We start from the raw sequence: 26,223 nt of genomic DNA, 5'->3' as shown, positions 1-26,223 counted from the left end.
TCCTACAAGAGCTTTAGTGTACGAGATACGGAGTGGACCGATGAATCAATGTGGGCCATATACCCAATCAGCCAAGTTAAATCTGGTGATCACTGCCAAGTCAATGGAGGCAATGAATAATCGCACAAGCGAGTGGTAAATGGCTATTCTTGAATGGCTGATTCACTACAATTTTAGCAAGGTCGAGATTCTCCAACGCAGATCAAAGCTCAAGCAAGCAAGGCAACACACCGTTACAATGATTCCACTATTCTATATGAAACGATTAAACCTGCTCAGTACTATTCGGCGGACCCAGCCGGAACCGGATGCTCTCGACATCCATGCCTTCTAAAAGCTCCGGATACCGTTCTATAAACTCCGACGTCAATCCCCACGCACTCTCCCTGGTGAACGTCTCGAAATAGTCTCCACGCATCTGCAACTCATCGTCCTCATCACGCTCTAGAATGGGCTTCCCCCACGGCCACCGCAGCTTCGTGCAGCAGCTCATATACCCCATCACATCCACAAAGTCGTAGCTGGTCCAGTTCTTCAGCAGATTGGCGCGCACCTGCGGCCAGAACACCAGGTCTATCGCGCGGGGGTGGTCAACCTGGAGCTGAGGTCTGATAGGGCGTAGGTATTGCGATATCCGGGCGAATGTCGTTGGATCCGGCATGACGAGCCATTTGCTGAAGTGGTATAGCTGCCACCCGATTGCTAGGCATTCGGCGTCTCGGATCGCACGCTGCCGAAGGCTACGGTGAATCTGGTCGGCGAGGAAGTTGCGACGAGTTCCGTGGAGAAGATCGAGGGGTGATGGGTTTGTAGGGCATGCGGATATGAGATCGGGATATTCCAGCCACATAGAGTTTCCTGGGAATGCTATTTGGTTTGCCTGGGTTGTGCTCATGGGTACCAAGTACCATGCCTCCGGGGAGAGTTGATCTCCAGAATCAGTATCACTTGAATGCGCCTCAGGTTGAGATGGGCTCGTGGCCAAGTCCGCAATTTGGTCTGAATGTCTTTCTGGTTCGCTTGATTGTTGGGTTGGTGGGAGGGATATAGACAACGTAGCAGGCTCAACATTTCCGATACTCAGTGGATGGCTTGATGGATCATCCATGAGAACTGCACGCAAGCGCTCATGTCGCGCCCGAAGGGCTTCATTCTCCCTGTACAGCTGGTTTACTACAGAAATAAGATTGCCCGTTCTGTCGGCGCCATGATGCTGCTTGCAGGTGGCCACTTGTCGCTCCAGCGCTTGGATATGGCTTTCACGTTTCTCTCGAAGCCTTTTCTGGCCTCTTCTATCGCGAAGACGCTTCTTCTCGGTCGAGGAAAGCTGGTCCCCAGTTACCATTTTGGCGAAGGATGAAGCATAAATCCTTCGGGAGTCATGGAGACCGCCTCTAAGCGAAAGACGCGGGGTGGAAGTGGGAGGCCTCCAGACTGCAAAAGGCAAAAGAACAAAGACGGATAGAACGGACGCTAACCTCGCCAGGAAGTGATAGTCTGGATCCGAATAAACCGAGACCGGAAGTATGAGAACCGGAGCCCGGCACCAACAGCAAAGGTCTCTCTTCCTATCAGATTCACGGGCCATTTCAGGTTATTCGCAGCTTACAGATGTCTCCTCCCGCCAGTTGCAGTCATTTTTTAGGCACTTGTCCATTGAGCCAGGACAGAAATCCGAGAGGTGCCACCGCAGCCCGTTCTGAGGGGTTGGGTTGTGCTGCGGAGGCTGTAGGGATACCTATATGTACCACTACTTGGGGATGCGGAGAACAGTAGATATTTTGCTTTATCCAATATTTATGTTTGTCCTCTTTGACTGCTCTCGTATCCCAGAATAGCAAGTAGCGATCTGCGCTGACCAGAGACGTACCAAGATTTTATACGAGCCAGGACTGGTGGATTATATACAAACACATTCTATAAATTGCCTATGTGCAATAACAGTACACTACCTCTTCAATCGCAACTCTAAGGGGGGGTCATCCCCCCTTCGGACGGCCTTAACATATCTAGTCCTTATAGGACAAGATATACCGCGCACCATCATACTCAGTAACGGTATAATACTCCTTGCGTACAGGGTTATAGCTCAAGTCCTCATTCCCAGCCATGAAGAACCCAGCATGCTCCGTCGCAGTCTTGCCCTCCTCCCAGGTAAACAGATCCCCAGCCTTGGGGCTGCGACCATTGCTGCGCGAGAAGTAGAATTTCCCATCGTGCGACATGCCGCCCTGCACCTTGACGATGTCGATGCAATGCGCCCAGTTCGCTGTGGCGATGCCCTTGTCGTTCGTGCGCAGGCGACGGGTCTCCGAGTCGAGCTGGTACTTGACGACTCGGATGGGGACAGGGTTGTTGTTGTCGTCGACTTCGCCGTCGCGCACGAATTCGCCGACCATGAGGGTGTCTGGGGTGTCGCTGCGGTCGAGGGAGATCCACGAGAAGCGGAAGGGGGAGTCCGAGCCTGGGGTCCATTTGTACCAGCTGGTGTTGTTAGAATAATGAACACATTCTTACTTTGGGGATGTCAAGTACATACCGAACTTGAGGCAGGACGTATTTATACCCAGCAGCTGAATACTTGCCATCGCTCGTCTTGCCAACGCCATCTCCGCTTTCAACCTCCCAGATGTTATCCAGGTCGAAAGCCCGGATGCCATTGCTCGTGTCAACCACGTACAGTACGTTTCCATACCACATAATGCCGCCCGCATGGACAGTGATGGACTTGAAGTCATCATCGGCACTGGGATAAACAAGCAGAACATGGCGATACTCATGAGTCTTGCGATCCACAAAGCTAAGCCGGACATTCTTATCCCCCTCTGCCTGGTACCAACTCACAACCCAAGCCTCGTGGTCATTCCAGTCCCCCTTGCCGAGCGCATCAGCCGAGCTGGTGATTCCCTGCGGCATCCACTTGGTTGTCTTGTAGTCCCCGGACTGCCAGGCCCAGGCTTCGATGGGGTCTCCATTACCGGAGGGAGGGGAGCCCTTGGTCATGGCGCGGTTGGCGGAGGAGAGCACGGCTGTGACGCTGACGTTCTTTCCGGCATCCTGAAAGTGCTTGGAGAGCGCGGCGAGGTGGGAGTTGTCGGCTTGTTCTTCGAGGGTGAAGTCCTTTGCGTCGATGACGTTGCCGTCTGCGCAGTAGCGAGGGTCTGCTGCGAGGGCTGGAATCGAGAAGGAAACGAGGGCCGCGGCCACCTGAAGGAGTGAGGAGTACCGCATTTTGAATTGATGGGATAGAATAATTTAATTCTCCTCTGCCAAGTGGCGAAATCAGACCTTCCTTATATACACGAACACACAGCAGCACTGGAGGCTTAAGCGAGGCGATACGAGCACCGATCTGCCTCCTTTCCATTCAGAGCAAGATAATAGCGAGCGCATGGACCTTCATCGTAGCGATGTAGCTTTTATTATCTCGCATTGTGATGGAGATCATCGCGATCATCGGCGATACGAGGTTTGACGAAATGTTACGGGCTTTCAGACTCCCAAAATAGACTGAAACGGGGCAACTGTGGGGATCTCGTATCGTCAGCCCAGTGGCACAAGTAAGCTGCACCGAGGCGATTGCTTGATTTGAAGCTTGCTAGAAGCAGAGTGAACTGGCGAGGCGAGAGAGAAACCTGTGGATCAGAGGTGCGAGCACTTGGCTAGTGAAGCAGGAGAGCAATCCCATGCACCACAAAGGTGCTAAAATTATCAGTTCTCGGTGCCTTGCGCAAGGGATAAGTTGGTAAAAGCTCGTTAGATCTGATATAACTTAAACATCGCAAAGGGTCACCACAGAATGGACACGGTGGCTGCATGCCATCGAATGGCAGGACAATGTTATTTCAGCGGAATGTGCATCCCTTCGGTAAAATGATAAAAGCTAACAAGTTACTCTCTTTTAGAATACAAGAATAATGCCAGAATCCGTGGTGAATATTGCTGTAGGATCGATAATTCTCGAGACAGTGACTGCTGATATACATGTAACGGAAGCCAGTCCGACGATATTTCCACCAGTCTGTAGTGATCCCTGCAATCTTAGATAGGGGTCTGCTGGTGAGATACCATCTCCCACCGGCCATCCTTCTCCAGCGGAGTTATTTTCCGCCACGTACTCGAGCACAAGGCCTGGAAGACTGTCGGCTTCTCCTGCCCGGGCCGTTCAGCCACCGCGCGGTACGTGATAAGGGCAGCAGTGGCGTGGGAATCGAGAAAGCGGACCTTATCTTCGGATATTGTGTATTTCTGCCATGGAACAAACATCTCGCTGGTTAGGACTGATTCGAGGCTAGGTGTTGAATGTCTGGACAGCATCATTCCTCCAGGAAACAGCATGATGCTGTCCTCTGCCAGGAGAGGGATCAGGGAGGATCCGGACTTGCAGAGTGCGTCCCATGTTTTGTGTTCGCAGGATTTGATCTCGGCTGGATCCATGGCGAGTGGTTTCCTTCATTCAACTATCAGGTTGAAGCGTTGTATTTGGTTTGATGTGAAATCACAGCTCGACCAAGCAGGCTTCCCAGCCCTGCACGAGTAATTACCTGCGGTAGGTTCCCGTTGCGACCGGTAACGAGTCTTAACTTCTTTGGATCTGAATGCTGGAGCTGCGTGGCGACGTGGAATGCGGGGACTCTAGCTCTTCGTATTCCCCCACAGCCAACATTTCTCTGTCAAGGAAAGTCAGTTTCTGTCTCCTTCAACCTCTGTTACACAAGCCGGCATGATCTGGCAAGCTCTTAGTGTAACCAGTCAGTGAGCGCAAGCTCAGGAGCCCAAGCAGCGGCGGCCGCCACCAGAGACAGCATCGGCGATAACAGCCATGGAGGCCCATGTGCAACGTCATTGCTCGTATTGAGTCCAGCTCAAGCAAAAGGAGCTCTCCGATTGGCAAGGAATCTGAAACCAGTCCAGGCGGAATGTCCTCGTCCAATCCCGACCTATCTGGAAAGGCAGCCACCCATGGCACATACCCAGTGTCATTCTTCAGAACGCCTTCCACGGACTCTTCAGGATTCCACCAGATCCTCATTTTGAGACCCCTTGGTCTTGTTTAGGCTTGGCTGCCTTATGCGGTTGCCTGTGTGTCAAGATGATGCTGCTCTCGTATTTATCTGATCATCTGCCAAGTTCTTGCCAATAGGGTTGGGGCGGCTGAGACATCAGCATCATTGCCTTTCTTGCTATGCTATAAAGTCCGTCCTGTTGCCCAGTGGAACAGGTCTTGCTAATATTGGATTAAGATATTCTTGCCAATTTAACCAAATCCTGCTACTGTCACTCAATATGCTGCTGCCCAAACCACTCGGTGCTGTCCTGGTCCAGCTTGCCGTGGCCTGTATGCACCAGGAACATTATCAGATGCCAACTGCTAACTTTGTATAGCCGCGGCTGGATGCGGCGATGCCGACGCCTGCATTGGAACCGAGCATTGCGTAACCAAAACATTCACGACCCCCGTCTCAACAGTGGTCACCACTTGCGTCCCAACCCCGACCTGCGTCGGTGTATACGGTAGGCCTTCACAACACATATATCTCAACAGTATCTTCTAACACCAACCAGGAAGCTGCGATTCCGGCGGCTCCGGTCCCCTGTGCTGCTCGACCTACTGCGCCGCGACTAAGTGTCGCAGCACGGACGACGACTGGCCCAACTGCTCAGAGGACATGGGACCTTGCATTGCGGACGAGAATTGCTGCTATCAGAACAAGTGTGTTGAAGGCCTTTGTGTGCGCCCTTAGTCGTGTTTCCCGCCTGGTCAGTAGTTAGTGTTGTGTGATAACTATCTTTTTACAATATAATATTGTCCCAGTATATATGACTTTATGTAATCTGTGCTGAATTAATTCCCCGTATAAAGAGAACTATGTCCTGTAAGGGAAAGAGCGACTGTTGTGCATTACCAAGGAAGGAACAAGGATCCCATCGCACCTTCCTATATCTCACGATGTATTTGAATATAAAGTGGAAGGTACGACCGTCCAAGCAGGAAGGAGCTATGAGTGCTGTTGGCCGCGCCAGCCTTTAAACCACGACGTCGATCAAGTTCATAGAGAAGCAACGAGTGCGGGGGAGTAGGAGGCAGCTACCCAGCCTACCGAAATACTGTTTACACGGTTGACATGATAGCATGATGAATGCGCTTTCCAGATGTATCTCTAAACCTCGACAGCCAGCAGTTGCATATTAGGAGTCAAGTAAAACAGTACCAATGTAGCATATATATCTAATAATGTGCACATATGCAACTTCAATGCCAGCTTGAAGGCTTTCAGTTTCCTTTCAAACTCGGCAGGTGATCCATCTAGAATACCCTTGTCAACGCCAGTATTAACGAATGCTGCGAATCGGCGACTCGGCTCGATACGGGTGTATTTTCGCTGATATTCCAAAAGATAGGATCATCGCTGTTTCGAGATCGTATGGGTCAAGGTGTATGGTGTGAAGCTGGTACCATACATCGTTTGTCTGCGATATATACAGCGTAGGGCCCAAGGGGGTTCTGAAAGCCGTACTGGGCGGAGGACACATCGAGAACCCACGGTTCCTTGCTCGGGAAAAGGCTGACCTTTAGAGCACCGTGATTTCCTTTAGCGGCATCGAAGTTATGTACGTAAAGGGAGTCTGGGTCGGGGATGGATTGCGCCTGGAAATGAGAGCTGTCGAGGAGATGGAGAGAAGATGAAGGAAGATAGAGACAGACATTCCGTGAAGAACTGGAGTAGTGAGTGAGCTGTTGAGGGTTGTGTTATGCAAGGCCTCCGACCACAGCTGCAAACTTTGCAGAGACAAAGCTTGGAATTTATTCAGTTCGATACGCATTCATGCTGATTCTCCAGAGAGAGCAGATCTAAAATATATCGATAGCATAGGGCTGACTGATAGGATGTATATCGCAGCAGGAAATTCGCCATATCTAGATACCTAATATCCTACTACCTGACCTCTACTGAGTCCATCCCACAGCTTCTTCTAGTCAAGCATTCATCTTCCCTGAGACAGCATTATCAGAAAGATAAAGTAGACTGTCACTGGCCAGCCTTGTCTAAAAAGCTTTATTACCGTAAATTTTCATCATCACTTATAATTTATCCATCTCTTACTGTCAATAGGCATGCTTCGCTACTCATCAACCCTAGTAAACAGAGATTATAGCATAGTAGAACAGAGTCACTTAATAACCAAGACTAGCAGACTGGTGACATAGTACATGGTAGCACTGCTATACATATGGGGATACGGGATACGAGATTCCGTGGGAGATGGTTCGAGACAAGAGTTGGAGCCATGGCCCTGCCTTCTCTTGTAGGTTGAGTAACAGAAACACCACAATAGCTATGTATTTTATAATATTAGTCAAAGGGTTCACGATGTAGAAGGGTAAGAACAGGACCAGAGATCCGTTCTATTAGGTAAAATGTCCCTTATCTCGGCAATAACTCGGCATCAAAATCGAGGAAGCTCCATCGACTCGTGGCTTGCAAACCTCAAGCCGAGTCTTGATATTAACTTTATGGAATTCGCAGTCCATGCATGACGCAAGGATGTCAGTCTGCCCATCATGGCTACATCTGTACCATGATAGATCGTTGGGAGAGGCTACTGTGCGCCCTGCTGCAAGAACACTTGGCAGACGGCCTGGACTGTATGGAAAGGTTATTTGGACCAAGGAAGCAACTAATTTCGCGAAGTGGGCACGCTAGAAGACGACGTTGTATTCATTACGCCTAGAATTGAGCTTCTCGAACACTTGCCCTGATTGTCGCCGGTGAACAAGCACAGGACCCTGCCGTGGATCTGCTGGGCATCTGCAGCGATCATGGCAAGTGCAGAATTGTTAAAAAGACAGGTATGTAGGCCCTCATTCACCCTGACTCAGGGAGAGTAAAATGTATCCCGCAGCATAAGCAGCTAAGGAACAAGACAAATCCGGCGAAGAAGGACTCCCACTGGGTGACAGCAGTGGGCCGTGCATCCCCGGGCATTCCAGGGCCATCGGGCACCCCAGCCATCTCCAGGTCAATCTCCACGAGTCGAAGCAGGGCCCACGTTTCGCCCCTTACTTTGCAGTGCAACCCCCACATTTCACTCACACTCCATACGGGCATATCGACATCAGGTGTTGGATTTGGGAGCGATACCACTGCAAACTTGGATCATAGTCGCGCCGTTGACATCATTTTGATATCAGGCGCGCCGCAACAGGTCGAACCCGGCAAGCGCTTCAGCCACGCCAATGCTTCTTTCTCGGCAGGATCAAGTCAACCGCGTCAAATGCGAAGTCAGAGTCGCACCAGGCTCTGTGTGGCTAGCGGGGCGTCGGGAGAGTTTTCGTTAGCCGGGGGTCGGATCCTGTTTGCAGGACAGGGGAGCGTGCTCGGCGTGGCCGGTTCCGAGTCTTTAATCGTACGTTGTCAGTAGACTTTGCCTCTCTCAGAGTCTACAGGATTCATTAAATAGAGGATCTGCTGTTTCATTTCCATCCTCGTTGCTCCACGTGGAGCTGTGACGGATGGAATCTCTCTGGAAGGTGGCCAGAAAATTCCCAAAAGCCCAGAGAAAAGACTGCTGCAGGATTCCCTTGCGTTCTGTTGATTCAACAGCAAAAGGCCAAGCTGGGGCAAAGGAATCAGGATACCAGCGCCGAGACGAGGTGGACCAGCACCGTGCGACCAGGCGACAAACTCTGCTCGAAGCCGGTCATGATCAGCACCCAAAGCATGAAAAAAGCAGAAAGGCAGAGCAGAGGCCTTGGAGTCATCGGCTTGGGGCCCCATTCTGCCCCAGTTCTGCTTCAATCCGGGGCTGGTGAGTGGCGGGTGGATCTGGGCGCCCAGACTGCCCAGACCCCCGACATGCTCAATCCGGATGCCACTGGGCTGGGACTGCTGGGCTCTGAGCTGCTCAGGCTCGTTATGCTGATTCTCGGCCTCTTCCATAGTGCCGTTTGTAGTCGGGATTCCTTCACCTGCTCGCCTGCGATGGGCAGGCTCTCGGCATCACGCCACAATGACAACTCTTACGTATATACACCTTGGCACTAGTTGATGGTTGCGGTATTCTTGTACACCCTCTACTCTGGTATATTCCGGTATGACACCAAGGCCTGACGGGATCTGGTGTCGGGCCTCGGACAATGCGCCGATTACCTGCCATGAAGCGGCCGGTTTTTCCATGTTTGATATCTCACGGCCGGCGATCCTGCACTGGGGCAACGCGCTCCGAGCCGCCTATGAAAGCCTTTGAATCAAATGCATCCCGCCGAGAAAGGTGCCGTGCCGCTAGCAGGGTGCTCATCTGCAGACCGAGATCCCTCCAAGCCCCCCACCGCTGCCTTTCCTGACGCTCCTGGCCCCTTGGCACAGCCCCCAGTGGACAGCCGATAAGGCATGACGCGCTTTTCGCCCAGCACCTGCGACGGTTCCGGGGCGCATCCAGTCAACATGCGGAGAGGAAGTCATATCCATAGCGCCTCGCTGCAACCCTGTCGTCTTGACTCCTTGGTTCGTCGACACTCGATGGTGGGGACGTGCGACTTTTTTTTTCCCTTACAACCCCCCAGCTAGCGGACGTTAAAAGGCACCGTTCACCCCGTGGGGATCTCGTCTTGACCCAGAATTCTCGTGTGACTCTCTTTTTATTTGCTCAGGCCCCTGCGTACACTGCGCGCTTCACGTGGTGACCTACTTGGCTGCAGCGCACTAAGTCGACAGAGTCTTATACACAACACCTACCACCATGGGCGAGAAGGACGAATACCCCGGGGCTCAGGTCCAGGATACCCAGCATGTCGAGACATCCAGCTCTACCGGCCCCACTAAGGAGGATGCGGAACTTGCGAAGGAGTGGTCGCGCGACGTGAAGGGGGATGAAGAGTCCCTCCCTGCCTCGAAGAAATTGCACAACCCCTTGGCTGGGTTGACTCGTGAGCAGCTGCTGGATGATGTCGAGCGGTTTGCTGCTTCTAAGCAGCTCGAGCATATCCTGCCGGACTTGAGGAAGGGCGCTCTCATCGCGCAGGACCCGAAGTTGTTTGAGACTCTCGACGATCTGTCTGAGGAGGAGAAGGAGTTGATTCGTCGCGAGAAGACGCACCGCTGGTCGCAGCCTTTCATGATGTACTTCATGACCAGTATGTATTTCTTTATTTAACTAAACCAACGTCTAACAGTGATAGTCCTCTGTGCTGGTTCGGCCATTGTGCAGGGAATGGATCAGACGGCTGTCAACGGAGCGCAAGAGTAGGTTTATCCCCTTACATTTATTTGGACAATGCTAACTCGAGCAGATACTACTTTGAAGAATTTGGTGTCACCGACACATGGATCCAAGGCCTTGTCAACGGGGCTCCCTACCTTTGCTCGTGTCTCATCGGATGCTGGACGACAGCGCCTCTTAACCGGCACTTTGGTCGTCGTGGATGCATCTTCATCTCCTGCTTTGTTTCCTTCGCCGCGACTTTCTGGATGTGCGCCGCGCATACCTGGTGGAACCTGTTCCTTGGCCGGTTCTTGCTTGGTCTGGCTGTCGGTGCAAAGTCCACCACCACCCCTGTCTATGCTGCAGAATGTGCCCCGGCTTCGATTCGAGGAGCCCTTGCTATGCAGTGGCAGATGTGGACGGCTTTTGGAATCATGCTTGGTAGGTGGCTAGTAAGGTGTATACGGCAGTGTGCTAATGGTACCAGGTTATATCGCATCTGTTGCTTTCATGGATGTCCCCTCGCCGGCCAACTTGCCAGGTCTCAACTGGCGACTGATGTTTGGCGTTACTGCAATTCCGTAAGTTCATTCCATGGATCCACTCGAACTGGCTAACACTGTAACAGTCCAATGCTCGTCTGTGCTCAGGTGTACTTCTGCCCCGAGTCTCCCAGATGGTACATGATCCGAAACCGCTACCAGGCTGCATACGACGCCCTGTGCAAGTTCCGGCCATCTAAGCTGCAGGCTGCGCGCGATCTGTACTACATCCACACTGCCCTTATAGCTGAGGAGAAGATGCGTGAGGGCAAGCAGCTCTGGCGTGAGATGTTCACGGTCCCTCGCAACCGCCGCGCAGCACAGTCGTCCTTCTTCGTCATGTTCATGCAACAGGTGCCTACGCCAACCTTATATCTCATATAACGGAGTACTAACAGTTCCTAGTTCTGTGGAGTCAACGCCATCATGTACTACTCGTCCTCGATGTTCAGAAACGCCGGTTTCGACCTGCGCTCGGCCCTGCTCGTCTCGCTGGGCTGTGGTATCACGAACTGGATCTTCGCTCTTCCAGCTGTATACACGATTGACACCTTTGGCCGACGCAACCTACTGCTCACAACCTTCCCTCTAATGTCTATCTTCCTCTTCTGGACCGGCTTCTCATTCTGGATCGAGGACCTCCAGACCCGTACCGCCATGGTTGCAACGGGTATCTACCTCTTCATGATAGTCTACTCGCCCGGAGAAGGGCCCGTCCCATTTACCTACTCCGCAGAAGCATTCGTATGTCATCCCTTGAAGTCTACCAGTACCTCTCTGCTCAACTCATACTAATATTTATTGTTTAGCCTCTCTACATTCGCGACATGGGCATGTCCTTCGCAACCGCCACAACCTGGGGTTTCAACTTCATCGTCTCTCTCACCTGGCCATCTCTGAACGCCGCATTTACCTCCCAGGGTGCGTTCGGCTGGTACGCGGCCTGGAACTTCTTCGGCTGGGTCACGGCTTACTTCTGTCTTCCTGAGACCAAGGCCCTGTCTCTTGAGGAGCTGGACCAGGTCTTCTCTGTGCCGACCCGGACCCATATCAAGCATTACATGGACATGTTGCCGTGGTACTTCAAGAAGTGGGTGCTGAGGGCTGATGTGCCTCCGCAGAAACAGCTGTATGAGTATCATCATTAGGTGAGGTTGAGGGTAAGGAGGGTGTGGATTGGTAGGGATCGGAGTGTGGAGAAGGGGTGGATCCTTTTCGGGTCTCATGCTTATACGTATTAAGTTGTTCGACTGGAATTTGGGGTATGCAGTATGCAGTATGCAGTAATGCCTGAGATGTTGGGCAGGGGAGTTGTATAATTTTCTTTAGATACCTAGCTCTAGCTTGCTTACTTTTGTAATTTGACATTCTAATATCAGGCTTTCTGTACATCGCCACGGATATTTTGTATACACCAACAAAACCTTTGGTTTCATTTGTATAGCTTATTGGTCTTGAATTCAGGATGTATCTTTACTTGTGACTGCTTAGTTATAACAGGCAGCCTATTCAATTCCGAGTGTTTGCAATTCATTAGATAGTAAATAGTCCAGTTAGCCCGACAATTAACGAGTTAGTCTGCCTAAAACTACGCTACTCAGGTGTAACATGCCAGATACGCGTCTCTTCAGATGATATTGAATGCAAATATTGCCAGTATTATACACTATGCATGCCCCTGATCGCTGCCATCTCCGATGCTCCTCTGAGATGATCTGACAAGTCAACAAGGCGGCGCTAAGCTCAGCCTCGCCCAGTGGTCCTGGAGGAATGGGGCCAAAAAGAAGCAAATCTCCGTGCTGGAGATTTCACGGCCCATCGAATGAACGCACGCATGTACATAGTTTTTGTGGGTCTGCAGGGTAGGACAGGGACCGGGCAAAGGGATGGAAGGTTAGGGGAGCCTTTTTCCGAGTGTCAATTCATCTGGAGGCTCTGCCTCGACCTTGACATTATTTCCTTCCCTCGATCGTCTTGTCTTTTTTTGAGCACACACCCCTCGGCTCGTGGTCTGGGCGTGATTCGATCATGACCGGAACAATCACCACACCGGGCGCGGGCCTGGTATTGCTTCTTTGTCTCCAGATTCTTCCCTTTCTGCTCCCAATATCCGTACAAGCCAACGAAGCGACCCCTTGCTACGCCCCCAACACCGAGCGCTTGGACGACAGATTCATGCCATGCATCTCTATGGAGGGCATGGACTCCATGTGCTGCCGGCTCAACGATCACGACCCGGACATCTGCAAACCAAACGGTCTCTGCTACTGGGAGAATGTAGACGGGGGCGGCAGAAATGGATGGTATAGGGGCCTCTGCACAAGTCAGGACTGGGATACGCCGAACTGTTTACCGAAGACCATCTGCGCTGATGACGATGTACGTTGACTCCGTTACTGTAGTCTACCGCGTCAAATGCATAGATACCAGACCATACCCGACTAACCGTAGAACCCTGCTTCATATTTAGGCCGGCGGGAATTCAAGCTACACATCCCAGCTGAATGACTGTGAAAACGGGAATTATTGCTGCGGGAGCAACAGCACCTGCTGCACCGACGATAAGATGTTCACCCTCAGCCCGACCTTAGTCCCGATCGGATCTTCTGCGAGCTCCAGTGCCGCCGCGACCGTAACAGCGACCGTCTCGGGGAAGGCAGATTCGTCTACAAAGACTGCGATCGGGCTCGGGGTGGGTATACCACTAGGTGTGCTTGCGATCGTGGGCGCAGGGGGCGGATTTCTATGGGGGCGACGGAGCATGAAGGCAAAATATGCGCGGATTCAGAACCAGGGGGTTAATATGCCCCTGGGCGTGTTTGGTGGAGGGGCCATGGACCAGGCGGATTCGAAATCTGTTCATGAGGCCGATGTTGTGCAGCCGAGGCCGCAACCTTTGGAGCTTCCTGCTGGGAGGGATGATCGTTGAGGAGACACGTATATACAAATTTTAGTAATTCTAGACCACTAAATGAGAGTCGAATATACAGACACGATGGGCATGATCGAATGGAGGGAGACAGGAGATGCGGCTCAGGGGCAGCGCCAGCAAGACAGCCTTACTCCTCCAGCAAGGGAACTGCGGATCATGGGCAATTACATGCCTCTCTGGTAACCAGACTGATGAGCAATCTGATGCGGGCGAAGTTGGAATATTTTTATTCTTCTTAAACGATATTAACTTAACTTCTTTTGAACTTTTCTCAATACATCACGTTGTTTCTGTAGTTCATTGTATAAATTTATAAGGCTAGGTAGGACATACATCGAGAGCAAATATATATACACGCCGACAACAGCATTCCAAATCATCCAACACCAGGAACACCCCATTCCACCGTCCGGACATAAATAGATATAATTTTCTAATTACCTGTATTTAGATTCTATTTAAATTGCTTAATATTCCTACTTATTCAATGGTTTAATATTCCTGCATATTCAATCGTTGTGCTGGTTATTAGTCATCAACCCTGATTCCACCGGATCCGTGAATATACACGTGATTGATAAACTAACCGCCATGTGATTGGCTGACTTGCTGAGTCAGCTCTATATTTTTTCCCTCGGCCATATCCATTCTGTTAGGTAACAGGATGAAGAGTGGAACTATGGGGACAGCAGACTTTTCGATGCAAATTTCCGCAAGCCCGGGGTAGCGATGTGTCATCTGCAGCTGCTTCTTGTTAGTGAGTTGCTAACTTGCTATTGCTGCTGGTCTTGTTGCGGGCGACTACATACTACCGGGCCGTCTATACCAACAGCGCTGCTAGCTTCAACTTCACTAGGACAACGGCATCCCATTGCAGGATAGTTGCACTAGACTATTGCATGACTCAATGGCCTCCCATTCGGTGTACTCGCTGGAGGATGCTCCAGGGCCGGATCACGGCCGCAACCCTGACGACGAAGAGAAGGTAAACGACAAGAAGGCTCTCCCTGAGGATGTCTTTGGAGACGAGGAGAATGCGGAGATCAAGTACAAGGTGCTGAGCTGGTGGTATGTTTCCCTGTTTACCCAGTGTATACAACTGCTAATACACCCCAAGGCAAGCTGGATTCCGTGAGTTACTTGGGTACAGGCTCCGCAAGGAATCAGCCGCTAACATCCGCAGTCATGGTTGCTGAAACCGTGTCAATTGGTATTCTCTCATTGCCGTCGGTGGTAGCTACCCTGGGCCTTGTTCCGTGAGTCACTCCCTACCATGTCATTGACCGTTGGCTAAGTTTCAGGGCTGTTATCATCCTCGCGGCAATCGGGATCATGTCTACCTACACTGGTTATGTGATTGGACAGTTCCGTTGGGCATACCCCCATGTCCAGAGCATGGCTGATGCCGGAGAAGTGCTGGCTGGCAAATTCGGCCGCGAGTTCCTCGGAATGGGCCAGTTGATTCTCATTATCTTTATCATGGGAAGCCATCTGCTCACCTTCACTGTTGCAATGAACACGCTCACCGATCATGGAACGTGCTCGCTTGTCTTTGGGGTTGTTGGCCTGGTTATCTCCTACGTGCTGTGCTTGCCGCGATCGTCTGCTAATGTCTCGTACCTCTCTGTTATTTGTGAGTACCTGCTTATATTGCTATTGTGGGGACGGGCTAACTAGAGTAGCGTTTTTGAGTGTCTTCTCGTCTGTCTTGATTGTCATGATTGCAGTCGGCGTGGAACGCCCATTCGATGGCACACCGAAAGCCGTAGAAGAGACAAACCTCTACCACGCTTTCCTCGGTGTATGCAACATCGTCTTTTCGTTCTGTAAGCCATGCTATCCTATAACTTAGATTAAGCTTACACAATCTAGGTGGCCATGTCGCATTCTTCAGTTTCATCTCCGAGCTGAAGGACCCAAGAGAGTACCCCAAATCCCTCTTCCTCCTCCAGGGCACGGACACAATCCTGTATATTGTCAGTGCCGTCGTCATCTACTGCTACGCAGGACCAGGGGTTACTTCGCCTGCACTGGGCTCAGCCAGCCCTATCATTGGAAAGATTGCCTACGGAATTGCGCTCCCAACGGTATGCATCCTGTGACGTTCGAAATACATTAAGCTGATAAAGGGCATAGATCATCATTGGCGGCGTTGTTAACGGCCACGTCGCTAGCAAGTACATCTACGTCCGTCTCTTCCGGAAAACAGACCGCATGCATAAGAAGGACTTCGTTGCCGTCGGCTCCTGGCTTCTTATTACCTTTTGCACGTGGGTGCTGGCTTGGATCATTGCATCTGCTATTCCTGTGTTTAATAACCTCCTGAGTTTGATTGTACGCTGCCAATACCTATAACCCGGGACATGACTGACGGATGTTTCTAGGCTTCCATATTCGCTAGCTGGTTTACCTGTATGTCCTTTTCTATATTTATTCCATGCAAGAACTAACAGCTGCAGACGGATTCACTGGCATGTTCTGGCTCTACCTCAACAAAGGCCGCTTCTTCTCCACACCGATGAAGACTTTCTTGACCTTGCTCAATATCTTTATGATCGTTATTGCTGCCGTTATTGTGAGTTCCCTTCACAACCGTTATCTTGCTTCGCTAACATGGATATACTACAGTGTGGATTAGGTCTATATGTATCTGGAAGAGCACTGCACGAGGACTCGAGTACTGCCAGTTTCTCGTGTGCGAATAACGCCTCATAGTGGTAAACAGGAAAGGATGTTGGCTTTGTCTGGAGTGTTATAGCTATCAGTTTAGTGTGGTAGTATCAAGACTTATGCTGCTGTAGCTGGGGTCAGTATGAGTATATCTATCTGTACATTATCTCAATATACTCGGTCTACAATTATCCCAAATGCTACTCAGAGTAATCCTTTAGCCAAAAGAAAAAGCTACATCTCCAACGCTACAGAAAGATACTGATTAATCCAAGACTCATACCAAGCCAACCACCGCGCCCCAAGGAACCGTTCTCGCTCACCATCCTCCTTCAAATCCTTCAAGCTGTCTTCCGAAATCCACTCCGCCCGACTCCCAACAACCGACTCCGCAAGCGCATTCCTCTGCCCAAAGTGCCACGACATCGCCGGATCCAGGTCCGTCGTCGCATACTGAATAAGGAGTGCCTGTGCCGCTAGAGCCTGCGCCTCTTCTTCTGCTGTTGCGCGCGACGCGGGACTATCTGATATGGTTGCCAGGGCGCGGCATATTTGCATGAGGCTGTAGAGAAAGAACCCGCGGAGTCTGATGCGGTCTGGTGATTCCGGTGTGACGGGGAGGTCGCGTAGTGATGGTGAACCTGCTTGCTGGGATCGAGTGTGTATCTCATGTAATCTATCGTGGATTTCCTGTGCACGGCCCAGTGTCTGGGCCTTAAGGTTGTAGTATTCTTGTGTATAGGCATGGCCGTCTGTGGTTGAGTTCTGGAAGAGGTCGAACATGCTTTTCATGATGCCGGTGACGAAACTGATACTGCCGAAGATCTCCCACCATAGACGCATATCTGGGTCTGTTTCGCTGCGGGATGCATGGCTGAAGAGGTTCTGCCAGGCTGGGGCTTCGAAGATGGAAGTTTTCCTTCTGTATAGTTCGTCTACTAGCTGTGCAGGCGTCAGCCGCCTACTTTCCAGTGGGCACTGGTTTGAATCTCACAATGGAAGGCCCCTGGCTCTTTAACAACATCCAGTCAAACCTGGTCGTATGGTTATCCGGCCCTCGAAGCTCAACCAGCTTAATCCCTCCCCGGTTATGCAGAACCCAGTGGTTCGCTTCAGGCAGACCGATCAACTACTCCAGCAACATTACAACCACAGCGCGAAATAGGTCAAAAGAGTACTTCGACTCACCTCATACAGCGTCAACAGGCGAGTCGCACAGTAAACATCAGCGCCCAAACACAGCCCGGTATCAGTAAGCGCGCCCTGCAAGCTCTTCAATGCGCGAGCGTACAGCGCAGAAATTGTCCCCGCCGTGACATTAAACCCGAATATCTGACCCGCTCGCGCGGCGAGACAGTGCATCGCGTCGTCGAGAACTGCACTCGCCCCGTAGCGACTTGGCAGGTAGCTCAGAAATGACGAGGAGGACTGCTGCTGCAGGAGGCGGGTGAGGTGCGTTGCCTGTCCGTCTCCCTGTTCATGTAAGAACAGCGACGCGGTTTTCCCTAGGTCCACGTCTGTGAAACTGGTTAGGTACGTGATGTCGAAGTTGTATTTTACCCGCAATGCCTCGTAGCCGGAGAATGAGGGCTGCGTCGAGAGGATTAGGCTGTCTCGGGCTTGGACAACCTGGAGCAACGCGGGCTCTGACTCCAGCCCTAACTCTTCACTGCCATCCTTGGAGCCTGCACTCTGTAAACGCTGACTTTTCCGCCCCGACCGCGCAGCCTGTCGTCTGATTTGGGCTCTGGAGACCTCATCCTGTGGTCGTCCCGATCGGTCATTGAGGGCATCAACAAACACGAACGCAGGCCCGTTTTTGGCGCGACAGCGCGGCTTTCTGGACGACTGGCTGGGGCGCATTGGCGGGCTGCTTGCGGGTGGTGACTAGGAGCATATTCTATTCAACTCTTGGTGGGATGGATGTTGTGGTGGTTCATTTCGAGATTTTGCGATTGCGATTTGGAGTCTTTGCTGCTGACTAAGGAGCCAAGCGAGCCCCTCCTCGTGGACGATGCTATGTAGTTCATGGTGATGGTATTGTGATAGTTATCCTGTTGATACTGTATGCTGGGATGTGACAGTGCCGGAATTCTGGAGGGATGAAACAATACACAATAGCAGCAACTGGATACTACCCGAACCGTAATTCCAAACTGGCCCGACTGGCAAGGCTCCACTCGATGGGATATGGTAAACGAGTGTGCAATAATGCTGTGCGGCCATTGTTAAATGTTTTTCATTCACGTTAAAAAGGGCAGGCTCTGGTTAGGAAGAAAGCTTGGGACACCCGTATATTTAAGCCCTAGTCAGGCTGGCCAACTGCACTGGCTGAGACTTTAGAACAGCGCCAGTGTGAGCCCTATAGCACTACTAGCGGGAATAATGGACACAGACAGGGATGCGTGCCTCAGCATTGGCCGGATTAGGAAATTGACAAGGCTGTCCTATGGACGGCCGCAAGGCTGAAGGCTGTAACTAACCATCAATACGCCACTGTCTGCGTGGGGAAACTCTCATTGGCTTGACGCCATTATACGAGGAGTAGTAGATGACTATGGCTGAAACATCCAAGTGTAATTTGCTGGCTATTCCTCGTACAATATACTTATCCTAGAGCAACCATCTAAAAGCCGGATGGCGCCACTCCAAATCCTCAATCTGACGCGCACTCAGCCCATCAAGCCTCCTCCCACCCCTCTCGCCAACCGCCTCCCGCCGCCTATTATCCCACTTCGACCATATCAACATCCCAACCGCAATAAGAAGACTAGCCGAACCTGTGGCAAGATTCAATCCATTCCCGATTGGATAGTCTGGCCCGTCAAAGGGGAGGAAGGACCACGTCGCCACAAGCCCGCCGATATTCCCCATCATCACGACCGTCCCGATAGCCGCTGCGCGCGAGGTATCGGAAACGACGTTAACTGATGCGTGGGCAGTCGTCAGAACGCCCATTGGGAACGACCCGAAGGCGATCAGGAATGTCGCTCCATATCGAGCGCGCGGGTTATCAGTCGCTAGGAAGATGATATAACCCACCATCATGAGGATAGGGGTACATATGAACAGGCCGATACGTTTATTGAACCGTCCGCTGAGATACGGGACGAGGATTGTTGAGAATGCACCGACGATATAAGGCGGCACGGTTTGAAGTTGTTGCTGGATGGTGCTTTTCTCGGGGTATATTGTGCGTACGATTGTTGGGGCGAAGAAGGCTAGCCCTTGCACGGTGACGCAGGTGAAAAGCATGATCCATGATGTGGCTTGGACGATAGGGTTGAAGATGCCGCGGGAGAGTTTCTTCTTGTCGAGTTTGTCGAGGACTTCGCGTGCGCCGGCGTGTTCGTATTCAGAGCGGACGCGAGAGACTGCGAGCTCTTTTTCGTCTTTGGATAGCCAGACAGCAGTCTCTGGGCGGTCGGTTAGGGTGAGGAAGGCGAGGGCGCCGATTCCGACGGTGATGATTCCTTCAATGGCGAATATCATGCGCCAGGTATGTAGGCTTCCGAAGGAGGACAGGCTGAGGATTCCCGAGGCGAGGAGGCCGCCGAATGCTCCTGCTAGCGGGGCCATTACGAGGTAGATGGAGAGGCGGAGGGCGAGTTCAGCTTTTCGATACCACCGTGAGAGATAGTATGCGATTCCGGGGAACATGCCTGCTTCGAAGATTCCCAGGAGGAAGCGGACGCCACAGGCGCTGTTGAAGGACTGGACAAAGGCGGTTCCCACAGAGCAGATTCCAAAGGCCAGAGTTATGGCGGGGAGGAACCAGCCAGGGCCGATCCATTTGCAGGCGATGTTGCATGGGATTTCGAAGACGATGTAGGAGATGTAGAAGACGGAGAGGAGGGTGTTGTAATCGTAGCCTGCCATGTCGAGGTCGTCTTCGAGGCCGGCAAGTCGGGCATTTCCTGCTACATTAGTATCTGCTTGTATTTCTGTAGTCATGGGATGTGTCTACCGATGTTGGCTCGATCGATGAAGCAGAAGAGGTACATTAGGGAAACGGTAGGCACGATATACCAATCGATCTTTCGACGCAGCCGGGCTTCAGCTTTAGGGTCGAAGTAGAATGCCGTGTCATGGCTGTACATGATTAGCACAGATTGCAGAATACCGAGAATACATACTGGTCTTTCTCTGAAGAAGACTCCGTAGGAGCTTGGTATTGGCTCTCCACATGCTCAGCAAGGCCCTTTTCTGCCATGGCGGGTATAAACGAAGGGCAATTGTGTGACTGCTGTATTCCTGATGAGAAGGACAGACACTGATATCCTTCATGCTAGTAGCAGGAGCAGCCGGTTATATTGGCAAGATATCGGGAAGCAAGCCCAGCGCCAGATCCGGGGAAGGCCAAGCTGCGGGGAGCTGTGCACTGCTTCATTGACAGAGCAACTGGTGATAGGCAGTCATACAGCGACACGCACCACTTACAAGACAGCGGAGGGCCCTATCCCCTGTCACTCTACTTGGCACTGGGGAGACAGCGGCTTGGCAGGCGAGATTTCGGCAGATGAAGCCAGCCGTGAACTCCCGGATGTGGTGCTCTCTTGTGGGGATCTATACAATAGTCGTTATAGCTTAGGGTTGGTATACGCAGAACAGTTGTTCCTGATGGTAGGTGCCAGACCCCTGCCTTGAGCAGCAGTTCACACTCTAACACAATCCACCGCGTAAATAGTAGGACACAAACCTGCCCTGTTAAGAGATAGACGGATATACTCTGAAGTTTCTGGTGACAGCGAACATGCGACCGAAAACGGCAGCGAAATAGCAAATCAAAATACTTGTATAGTATAAGTTTGAAAATACTAGAACTCTTGTAATACAAATTATTTTTTTAAGGTAGTTTGTTATTATAGAGATACTTACTAAATTAATATTTGACGAGGGGAACCGAAACCACCTATTAACAGGCAAAATTATGGCGCGGACGTCTAGACATACCTGCATCAAAGAGTTGATCTGGCATTGGTATCCAGTCAAGTATTCCTGTGATGGATGAAAAGCCCTGCGATCGACCGTTGGATATGTCTTAGCCAGATGCAAGGCATAACATACCGCAAAACAAGGCATCATGATCGACACCATGCGCTGCCTATGCGAGCTGACGATCAAGCCATATCTCCCGTACGAAGCTCATATAACATTCCAGCAGACCGCAAACTGGGCTGTTCGCTTGGTAAACACAGCTGCTCCTCTTTTACATTCCTTCTCACTCCGGAGACTTTTCTTTCCTTGCCAAACTCACTATCGTCTATTCCACTTCCACCTGAATTTCAATGTCAACAACCAACTCCGACGGTGTTTCCGTCACCTTCGCCTCGCATCGGACCGGCGCCCCAGATCTGCGGCTGATCCACTATAACGATGTCTACCATGTCGAGTAAGAATCACCATGCAATCCCATATGTGCATTCAAAGCACTAATTGGCTTCTGCTTGTTTAGGCCCGGATCTGCAGAACCAATTGGCGGCGTTGCTCGCTTTCAATCCCTTGTGAGCTACTACCGTGAAAGCCCGCGCTTTGCCGGCCAGCCCAACATCCTTACCCTGTTCTCCGGCGACGCGTTCAATCCTAGCCTGGAGAGCACCGTTACAAAGGGAACACATATGGTCCCTTTCCTGAACAAAATCGGAACTGACGTGGCATGTGTGGGAGTGCGTACCCCGGGCGGATTGGTTGAAAGTATCAATATTGCTGACATGGGTAGAATCATGATCTGGACTTTGGCGTCGAACGGCTCCACTACCTTGCCAGTCAATGTCATTTCCCTTGGCTCCTGGCCAATGTACTCGACCCTGCTTTAGGAGATGGAGTTCCGATCGCGGATTGCGGAAAGACCTGTATGCTGACCTCTTCAAATGGTATAAAGATTGGGGTGATAGGCCTAGGGGAAAGGGAATGGTAAGGCAGCTCTAAAGGACGCACCCTGCATAACTTGTTTTGTCTTACCTTTCTAGTGTTGACATATTCAAGGCTGGAAACAATCAACTCTCTCCCCCCGAACTTGACCTACAAGTCTGCGACGGAGACTGCCAAAGTGCTGGCTCCGCGACTTCGTGAGGAGGGAGCAGAAATGGTGGTAATTGTCTCTCACCAACGCGAGCCGAACGATGTTAAGCTCGCAACAAATCTGCCGTCCGGCGTGGTGGATATTATTCTCGGCGGCCATGACCATTACTATGCCCATAGCGTTGTCAACGGCACCCATGTGCTTCGATCTGGCACCGATTTTAAACAGATAAGCTATCTGGAAGCCTTTCGCAAGCCTGATGGTGCACCCGGATGGGATTTTAACATCACTAGGCGAGATATTGTGCAGTCTATCCCGGAGGACCCCGGGGCACTCGCACTTGTTGATAGCTTGACTTCTAGTCTCAGACCAAAGCTTGAAGAGCCAATCGGATATACTTTGGTACCTTTAGATAGCCGATTCTCTACAGTAAGGCAACGTGAATCGAATTTCGGGAATTTTGTCTGTGACTTGATGCGCCACTACTACGCCGCAGACTGCGCGATGATGGCGGGGGGCACTATGCGTGGTGACCAGATATATCCCCCGGGAGTGCTGCGTTTAAAGGATATTTTGAATTGCTTCCCCTATGACGATCCAGTGGTCCTGCTACGACTTAGTGGACAGGCCCTGCTCAGTGCTCTGGAGAATGGTGTAAGTGCTCTTCCTGCGCTTGAAGGTCGCTTTACCCAGGTATCGAATATTTCGTTTGGGTTCAAATGCCATGCACCCCCTGGCTCTCGCATTACCTTTGCTCGTGTTGGTGATCGGCCGATTGAACTCCAGCGAGATTATACTCTTGCCACACGAGGCTACATGGCTCGTGGGAAGGATGGGTTTTCGTCCTTGCTTGTTCAGTCCGAGGGCGGCCACGTAGAAGAGCTGGTATCAGAGGAAAGCGGAGTGTTAGTTAGTACCATTCTACGCCAATACTTCATGAGTTGGAGAGTTCTCGGGAAATGGAGTCGCCGGATTCCCAGCCTTCACCGGCACTGGGTCCAGCGTCCTTTTGATACTGCGTCACCGGTCTCAGAGAAATCACCCAGCCACCTGCGGACCTTGTGCCGAGAGACGCCTAATCATGGGTGCATCCCGCATAATGCAAACGGGGGCAGTGGGAGCAGCAGTGATGCCATGGATTCCGATTCAGACGAGAATCCTGATGCTGTTATTCTCTGTTCGCCCACATTAAGGACTCACTCGGTCACCCTCCCTGCGCGGTCAGCTGTAGAAGGAGATTATCATCTGCAGCTGGCACGTCGGGTTCTTCGTAAATGGATGCGACATGCCGGCTTGAATCCCGACGTTTTAGATCCCATGCACGGTGAGGGTGAATTTATGCCTCCCTTGACATCGGGGATTTCTCCTCGACTTGAAGGTCGCATTGTGATAGAGTGAGACTAATCCTATCCTATGTTTTTTTTTTTTTTTTTTTTTTTTTTGGTTGGTATTCGCGTCTCATCTCATAGAACTATACACCTAGATAGTTGTCTTCCATCCAGGATATATGATCTGCCCAGTGCAGATACTTTCATATCTACAACATCCCTGTTCCTTCTTTTGTCAATTTGTCTTGCTTTTGCCGTGCTGCAACACGGATCTTGAGTCCATCTCTGGCGCACAACGTAAAGCTGGAAAGATAATCCATCTGGTAGCCGTCGTCCAACTGAAGATCATATCGGCGAAACAACGTGGCCAGAGTCAATGTGACTTCAAGGATAGCAAGCTCTTGACCTGGGTATATATGTTAGGCCTCTCATTAACAAAACGGAAATTTGACCAGATCATACCTAAGCAGTTTCGTGGCCCGTATGAAAATGGGAAGTATGACCCTTTCACAGGCATTCCATCCGATTTCCACCTGTCGGGATTGAATTCGTTCGCGTCATCACCCCACAGAGTTGAATCTCTATGCACTGTATCTAATGTTAGTCCAAATGGTTTAACATCTCGGATCACTCACCCTGGGGGTTCCAGAGTGCCAGAGTCGTGTTTGCAGGAAGCTTAACCCCTGAAACAACGGTGCTTTCTGGACAGTATCGAAAGGTGCCAAATCCTGGTCCATTATATCTCAAAGTCTCCTTGACAATCATATTCAGATAGGGCAACTTGGTTTGCTCTAGTGATGGCACTTTGACACCGTCGGGGATCGTCGAGTCTAGTTCGGCACGAAGCTTTGCTAGAATATCAGGATGACGAAGCTAAAGGCCCTCAGTAAGCATCCAATTTTCCTTGTCAATCAAACACTTACAATCTCATAAATGGCAAACGTGATCGTGTGAGCTGTTGGGTCGCCACCAGCAACCAGGAACGTAACTTGCAATGTGTATCAGCCATGAATGGAAAATGAACTGGAAATAAGCTTGAGATGTCTACCATAATTGTCACACAGTTCTTTAGAAGTAAACGAATACTCCCCGTCCTCGTCTCGTTGCCTATCGATGCGATCATGTTGGTAACAAGGCTGTAATTAGCAGGCAATCGGACCCAACTTACTGAGCAAGCAGTTCGTAGATTCGCTTGGTCTTAGTATCATTATGGCCCAAATTATCGTCCGCTCGCGCGTTTTTGATTGCCTCTTGCGCCTTTCCTCTTAGCTCAGCACAGGCCTTGTGCATGTTCCTGGTGCTCTTCAAGACGGGGACCTTTGCCCTCAGCGGAAACAAACCACACTTCATCAGCTCGGGGAGGATAATGTCGAATAGTTGCAGGATGCGACAGTTAGGTCCTTCGTCGAGAGCATGAAGGTTGGTGCCGAAGGCAACCTCACCAACAAAATCCAGAGTCAGCAACACGTTCAGCATTGACATATCAACGTGATCGTTCTTCAAGGCGGCTTCATCCAGAAGGCTGATGTATTTCTGTGTCAAGGGTTAAAGTAACATCTCGGATCGCAAGAAAGTGATACGTGCCTGAATGTGCATGATCAAGATTGGATATTGACTCTTGACCACGGCTGGTTGAAAGGCAGACCGAAGACTTTTCCTCTGCTTTTGCCAACGACGATGATGCATTTGGGCAAATAAAGCGTCACCACTCAAAGGTTTGAATCCCTCGTATTGATTTGGTGCCTTTGGCCAATTCTTGGTAGCAATTTGTGAGATGATTTCCGGGTCTCCTATAAACACCGTGCGCGAAAATAGTCCGTTCCACTACGCAAGAGACACAGTTAGTGGACTTTTCTGAGATTGAAGTGCTGCTAGGAGGACTGCCTACTGTTTGATAGATCGGTCCATAAACATTGTGCCACTCCCTCCACTGGATTTGTTAATTGTGCTATCTTATTTGTAAAACCCTAAGTAACTCGAACCTTTTCATGGACATTATCAGCTAGTGACTGATCAAGATTGCCAAACCAGATACTCTTGACTGGAGGCCCGGGGAACTGCCGGCTGGCAATCCGGTACCAATGGGCAAACTTCAATATTATGACCGCCGGTATAAATAGTAAGAAGTGGAAGGGGTAGTGCGCTGCTGCTCTGGATAGCTCCCCAAGAAGTTCCGACAGCGTGGTGAACATTGTATCCCAATACGACTCGTTGATGCATCTGGTAAAGCAGATACAAAGCCACTGTGCGCCACTTATTTCTTATATATACTGCTACAGACTACAGCCACGTTCGAATCCTGAACCTTAATATCCTACAGTGGAGGTCTGAAGCGAAGGAGGTGGCACAAACATTCCTGGTCCAGTATGGCTGCCTTGTGGTCTTGCCCGGTTATGAACTGCTCCACATATGACGAGACTCTCAACGCCAATTGTGGTATATTATGCAGCAAGGGAACAGTCGAGCGGTTCTTTAATGAAGTTAGGGGTGAATATGGATTCTACGATAAGAAGTAACTCTCTCACA

General features: G+C 50.9%; 13 protein-coding genes across 13 annotated transcripts; 6 read left to right on the top strand and 7 right to left on the bottom strand.

Annotated features, from left to right (window-relative positions):
- Nucleotides 1–232: 232 nt before the first annotated feature.
- On the bottom strand, nt 233–1,401 carry ASPVEDRAFT_45968 (bZIP transcription factor). The gene has a single exon (XM_040813436.1). It carries the CDS (start codon nt 1,343–1,345, stop codon nt 266–268), a length of 1,080 nt encoding a protein of 359 aa, XP_040672383.1. The 5' UTR covers nt 1,346–1,401; the 3' UTR covers nt 233–265.
- Nucleotides 1,402–2,009: 608 nt separating this feature from the next.
- On the bottom strand, nt 2,010–3,231 carry ASPVEDRAFT_140627 (uncharacterized protein; the record flags this gene model as incomplete). The annotated part of the gene is made up of 2 exons (XM_040807671.1): nt 2,010–2,484; nt 2,540–3,231. The coding sequence occupies 2 exons, from the start codon at nt 3,229–3,231 to the stop codon at nt 2,010–2,012; spliced, it is 1,167 nt and encodes a 388-aa protein (XP_040672382.1).
- A 698-nt stretch (nt 3,232–3,929) lies between these two features.
- On the bottom strand, nt 3,930–4,568 carry ASPVEDRAFT_330455 (nuclear transport factor 2 family protein). The gene has a single exon (XM_040810680.1). It carries the CDS (start codon nt 4,435–4,437, stop codon nt 4,042–4,044), a length of 396 nt encoding a protein of 131 aa, XP_040672381.1. The 5' UTR covers nt 4,438–4,568; the 3' UTR covers nt 3,930–4,041.
- Nucleotides 4,569–5,286: 718 nt separating this feature from the next.
- Nucleotides 5,287–5,744, top strand: ASPVEDRAFT_87914 (uncharacterized protein; the record flags this gene model as incomplete). Its single annotated transcript, XM_040818198.1, has 3 exons — nt 5,287–5,338; nt 5,386–5,514; nt 5,566–5,744. 3 exons carry the CDS (start codon nt 5,287–5,289, stop codon nt 5,742–5,744), a joined length of 360 nt encoding a protein of 119 aa, XP_040672380.1.
- A 1,772-nt stretch (nt 5,745–7,516) lies between these two features.
- Nucleotides 7,517–8,565, top strand: ASPVEDRAFT_330425 (uncharacterized protein). The gene is made up of 2 exons (XM_040810679.1): nt 7,517–7,852; nt 7,927–8,565. Exons 1-2 carry the CDS (start codon nt 7,823–7,825, stop codon nt 8,422–8,424), a joined length of 528 nt encoding a protein of 175 aa, XP_040672379.1. The 5' UTR covers nt 7,517–7,822; the 3' UTR covers nt 8,425–8,565.
- Nucleotides 8,121–9,041, bottom strand: ASPVEDRAFT_330413 (uncharacterized protein). The gene has a single exon (XM_040810678.1). The coding sequence runs from the start codon at nt 8,940–8,942 to the stop codon at nt 8,418–8,420; it is 525 nt and encodes a 174-aa protein (XP_040672378.1). The 5' UTR covers nt 8,943–9,041; the 3' UTR covers nt 8,121–8,417.
- A 700-nt stretch (nt 9,042–9,741) lies between these two features.
- On the top strand, nt 9,742–11,893 carry ASPVEDRAFT_140116 (uncharacterized protein; the record flags this gene model as incomplete). Its single annotated transcript, XM_040807630.1, has 7 exons — nt 9,742–10,135; nt 10,181–10,244; nt 10,292–10,644; nt 10,691–10,784; nt 10,832–11,099; nt 11,151–11,489; nt 11,555–11,893. The coding sequence occupies 7 exons, from the start codon at nt 9,742–9,744 to the stop codon at nt 11,891–11,893; spliced, it is 1,851 nt and encodes a 616-aa protein (XP_040672377.1).
- A 773-nt stretch (nt 11,894–12,666) lies between these two features.
- ASPVEDRAFT_45964 (uncharacterized protein) lies at nt 12,667–13,948 on the top strand. Its single transcript, XM_040813435.1, has 2 exons — nt 12,667–13,124; nt 13,216–13,948. Exons 1-2 carry the CDS (start codon nt 12,774–12,776, stop codon nt 13,672–13,674), a joined length of 810 nt encoding a protein of 269 aa, XP_040672376.1. The 5' UTR covers nt 12,667–12,773; the 3' UTR covers nt 13,675–13,948.
- Nucleotides 13,949–14,349: 401 nt separating this feature from the next.
- Nucleotides 14,350–16,487, top strand: ASPVEDRAFT_330270 (uncharacterized protein). The gene is made up of 10 exons (XM_040810676.1): nt 14,350–14,745; nt 14,795–14,808; nt 14,861–14,933; nt 14,979–15,310; nt 15,360–15,503; nt 15,550–15,764; nt 15,814–16,011; nt 16,062–16,089; nt 16,137–16,252; nt 16,306–16,487. The coding sequence occupies exons 1-10, from the start codon at nt 14,585–14,587 to the stop codon at nt 16,390–16,392; spliced, it is 1,368 nt and encodes a 455-aa protein (XP_040672375.1). The 5' UTR covers nt 14,350–14,584; the 3' UTR covers nt 16,393–16,487.
- A 94-nt stretch (nt 16,488–16,581) lies between these two features.
- ASPVEDRAFT_87909 (uncharacterized protein) lies at nt 16,582–18,210 on the bottom strand (the record flags this gene model as incomplete). The annotated part of the gene is made up of 3 exons (XM_040818197.1): nt 16,582–17,289; nt 17,342–17,476; nt 17,536–18,210. 3 exons carry the CDS (start codon nt 18,208–18,210, stop codon nt 16,582–16,584), a joined length of 1,518 nt encoding a protein of 505 aa, XP_040672374.1.
- A 528-nt stretch (nt 18,211–18,738) lies between these two features.
- Nucleotides 18,739–20,694, bottom strand: ASPVEDRAFT_45962 (uncharacterized protein). Its single transcript, XM_040813434.1, has one exon. It carries the CDS (start codon nt 20,299–20,301, stop codon nt 18,961–18,963), a length of 1,341 nt encoding a protein of 446 aa, XP_040672373.1. The 5' UTR covers nt 20,302–20,694; the 3' UTR covers nt 18,739–18,960.
- Nucleotides 20,695–21,635: 941 nt separating this feature from the next.
- ASPVEDRAFT_140830 (bifunctional metallophosphatase/5'-nucleotidase) lies at nt 21,636–23,767 on the top strand (the record flags this gene model as incomplete). Its single annotated transcript, XM_040807688.1, has 4 exons — nt 21,636–21,739; nt 21,803–22,013; nt 22,067–22,260; nt 22,333–23,767. The coding sequence occupies 4 exons, from the start codon at nt 21,636–21,638 to the stop codon at nt 23,765–23,767; spliced, it is 1,944 nt and encodes a 647-aa protein (XP_040672372.1).
- A 45-nt stretch (nt 23,768–23,812) lies between these two features.
- ASPVEDRAFT_45960 (cytochrome P450) lies at nt 23,813–25,905 on the bottom strand. Its single transcript, XM_040813433.1, has 9 exons — nt 25,680–25,905; nt 25,586–25,627; nt 25,282–25,521; nt 24,866–25,230; nt 24,746–24,804; nt 24,621–24,685; nt 24,333–24,570; nt 24,160–24,285; nt 23,813–24,103 (listed from the first exon to the last, which is right to left on the bottom strand). The coding sequence occupies exons 1-9, from the start codon at nt 25,887–25,889 to the stop codon at nt 23,907–23,909; spliced, it is 1,542 nt and encodes a 513-aa protein (XP_040672371.1). The 5' UTR covers nt 25,890–25,905; the 3' UTR covers nt 23,813–23,906.
- Between the last annotated feature and the right edge of the window lie 318 nt (nt 25,906–26,223).

The sequence above is a fragment of the Aspergillus versicolor genome (genome assembly GCF_001890125.1).
Source record: "Aspergillus versicolor CBS 583.65 unplaced genomic scaffold ASPVEscaffold_11, whole genome shotgun sequence".
Lineage (NCBI taxonomy): Eukaryota > Fungi > Ascomycota > Eurotiomycetes > Eurotiales > Aspergillaceae > Aspergillus > Aspergillus versicolor.
This window is presented reverse-complemented; position numbering and strand designations above follow the sequence as displayed.

What these genes read in the sequence shown, in the direction of transcription:
- ASPVEDRAFT_330270 (XM_040810676.1), top strand. Translation starts at nt 14,585, where the DNA reads ATGGCCTCCCATTCGGTGTACTCGCTGGAGGATGCTCCAGGGCCGGAT. An exon ending in ACGGAATTGCGCTCCCAACG is followed by an intron (nt 15,765 to 15,813) that starts GTATGCATCCTG and finishes TAAAGGGCATAG; the next exon opens with ATCATCATTGGCGGCGTTGT. An exon ending in ATAACCTCCTGAGTTTGATT is followed by an intron (nt 16,012 to 16,061) that starts GTACGCTGCCAA and finishes GGATGTTTCTAG; the next exon opens with GCTTCCATATTCGCTAGCTG.
- ASPVEDRAFT_45962 (XM_040813434.1), bottom strand. Translation starts at nt 20,301, where the DNA reads ATGACTACAGAAATACAAGCAGATACTAATGTAGCAGGAAATGCCCGA.
- ASPVEDRAFT_330455 (XM_040810680.1), bottom strand. Translation starts at nt 4,437, where the DNA reads ATGGATCCAGCCGAGATCAAATCCTGCGAACACAAAACATGGGACGCA.
- ASPVEDRAFT_330425 (XM_040810679.1), top strand. Translation starts at nt 7,823, where the DNA reads ATGGCAAGTGCAGAATTGTTAAAAAGACAG. An exon ending in CAGAATTGTTAAAAAGACAG is followed by an intron (nt 7,853 to 7,926) that starts GTATGTAGGCCC and finishes CTAAGGAACAAG; the next exon opens with ACAAATCCGGCGAAGAAGGA.
- ASPVEDRAFT_45964 (XM_040813435.1), top strand. Translation starts at nt 12,774, where the DNA reads ATGACCGGAACAATCACCACACCGGGCGCGGGCCTGGTATTGCTTCTT. An exon ending in CCATCTGCGCTGATGACGAT is followed by an intron (nt 13,125 to 13,215) that starts GTACGTTGACTC and finishes CTTCATATTTAG; the next exon opens with GCCGGCGGGAATTCAAGCTA.
- ASPVEDRAFT_330413 (XM_040810678.1), bottom strand. Translation starts at nt 8,942, where the DNA reads ATGGAAGAGGCCGAGAATCAGCATAACGAGCCTGAGCAGCTCAGAGCC.
- ASPVEDRAFT_45960 (XM_040813433.1), bottom strand. Translation starts at nt 25,889, where the DNA reads ATGTTCACCACGCTGTCGGAACTTCTTGGGGAGCTATCCAGAGCAGCA. An exon ending in TCTTGATCATGCACATTCAG is followed by an intron (nt 25,231 to 25,281) that starts GCACGTATCACT and finishes CCCTTGACACAG; the next exon opens with AAATACATCAGCCTTCTGGA. An exon ending in CGTTTGCCATTTATGAGATT is followed by an intron (nt 24,571 to 24,620) that starts GTAAGTGTTTGA and finishes GAGGGCCTTTAG; the next exon opens with CTTCGTCATCCTGATATTCT.
- ASPVEDRAFT_45968 (XM_040813436.1), bottom strand. Translation starts at nt 1,345, where the DNA reads ATGGTAACTGGGGACCAGCTTTCCTCGACCGAGAAGAAGCGTCTTCGC.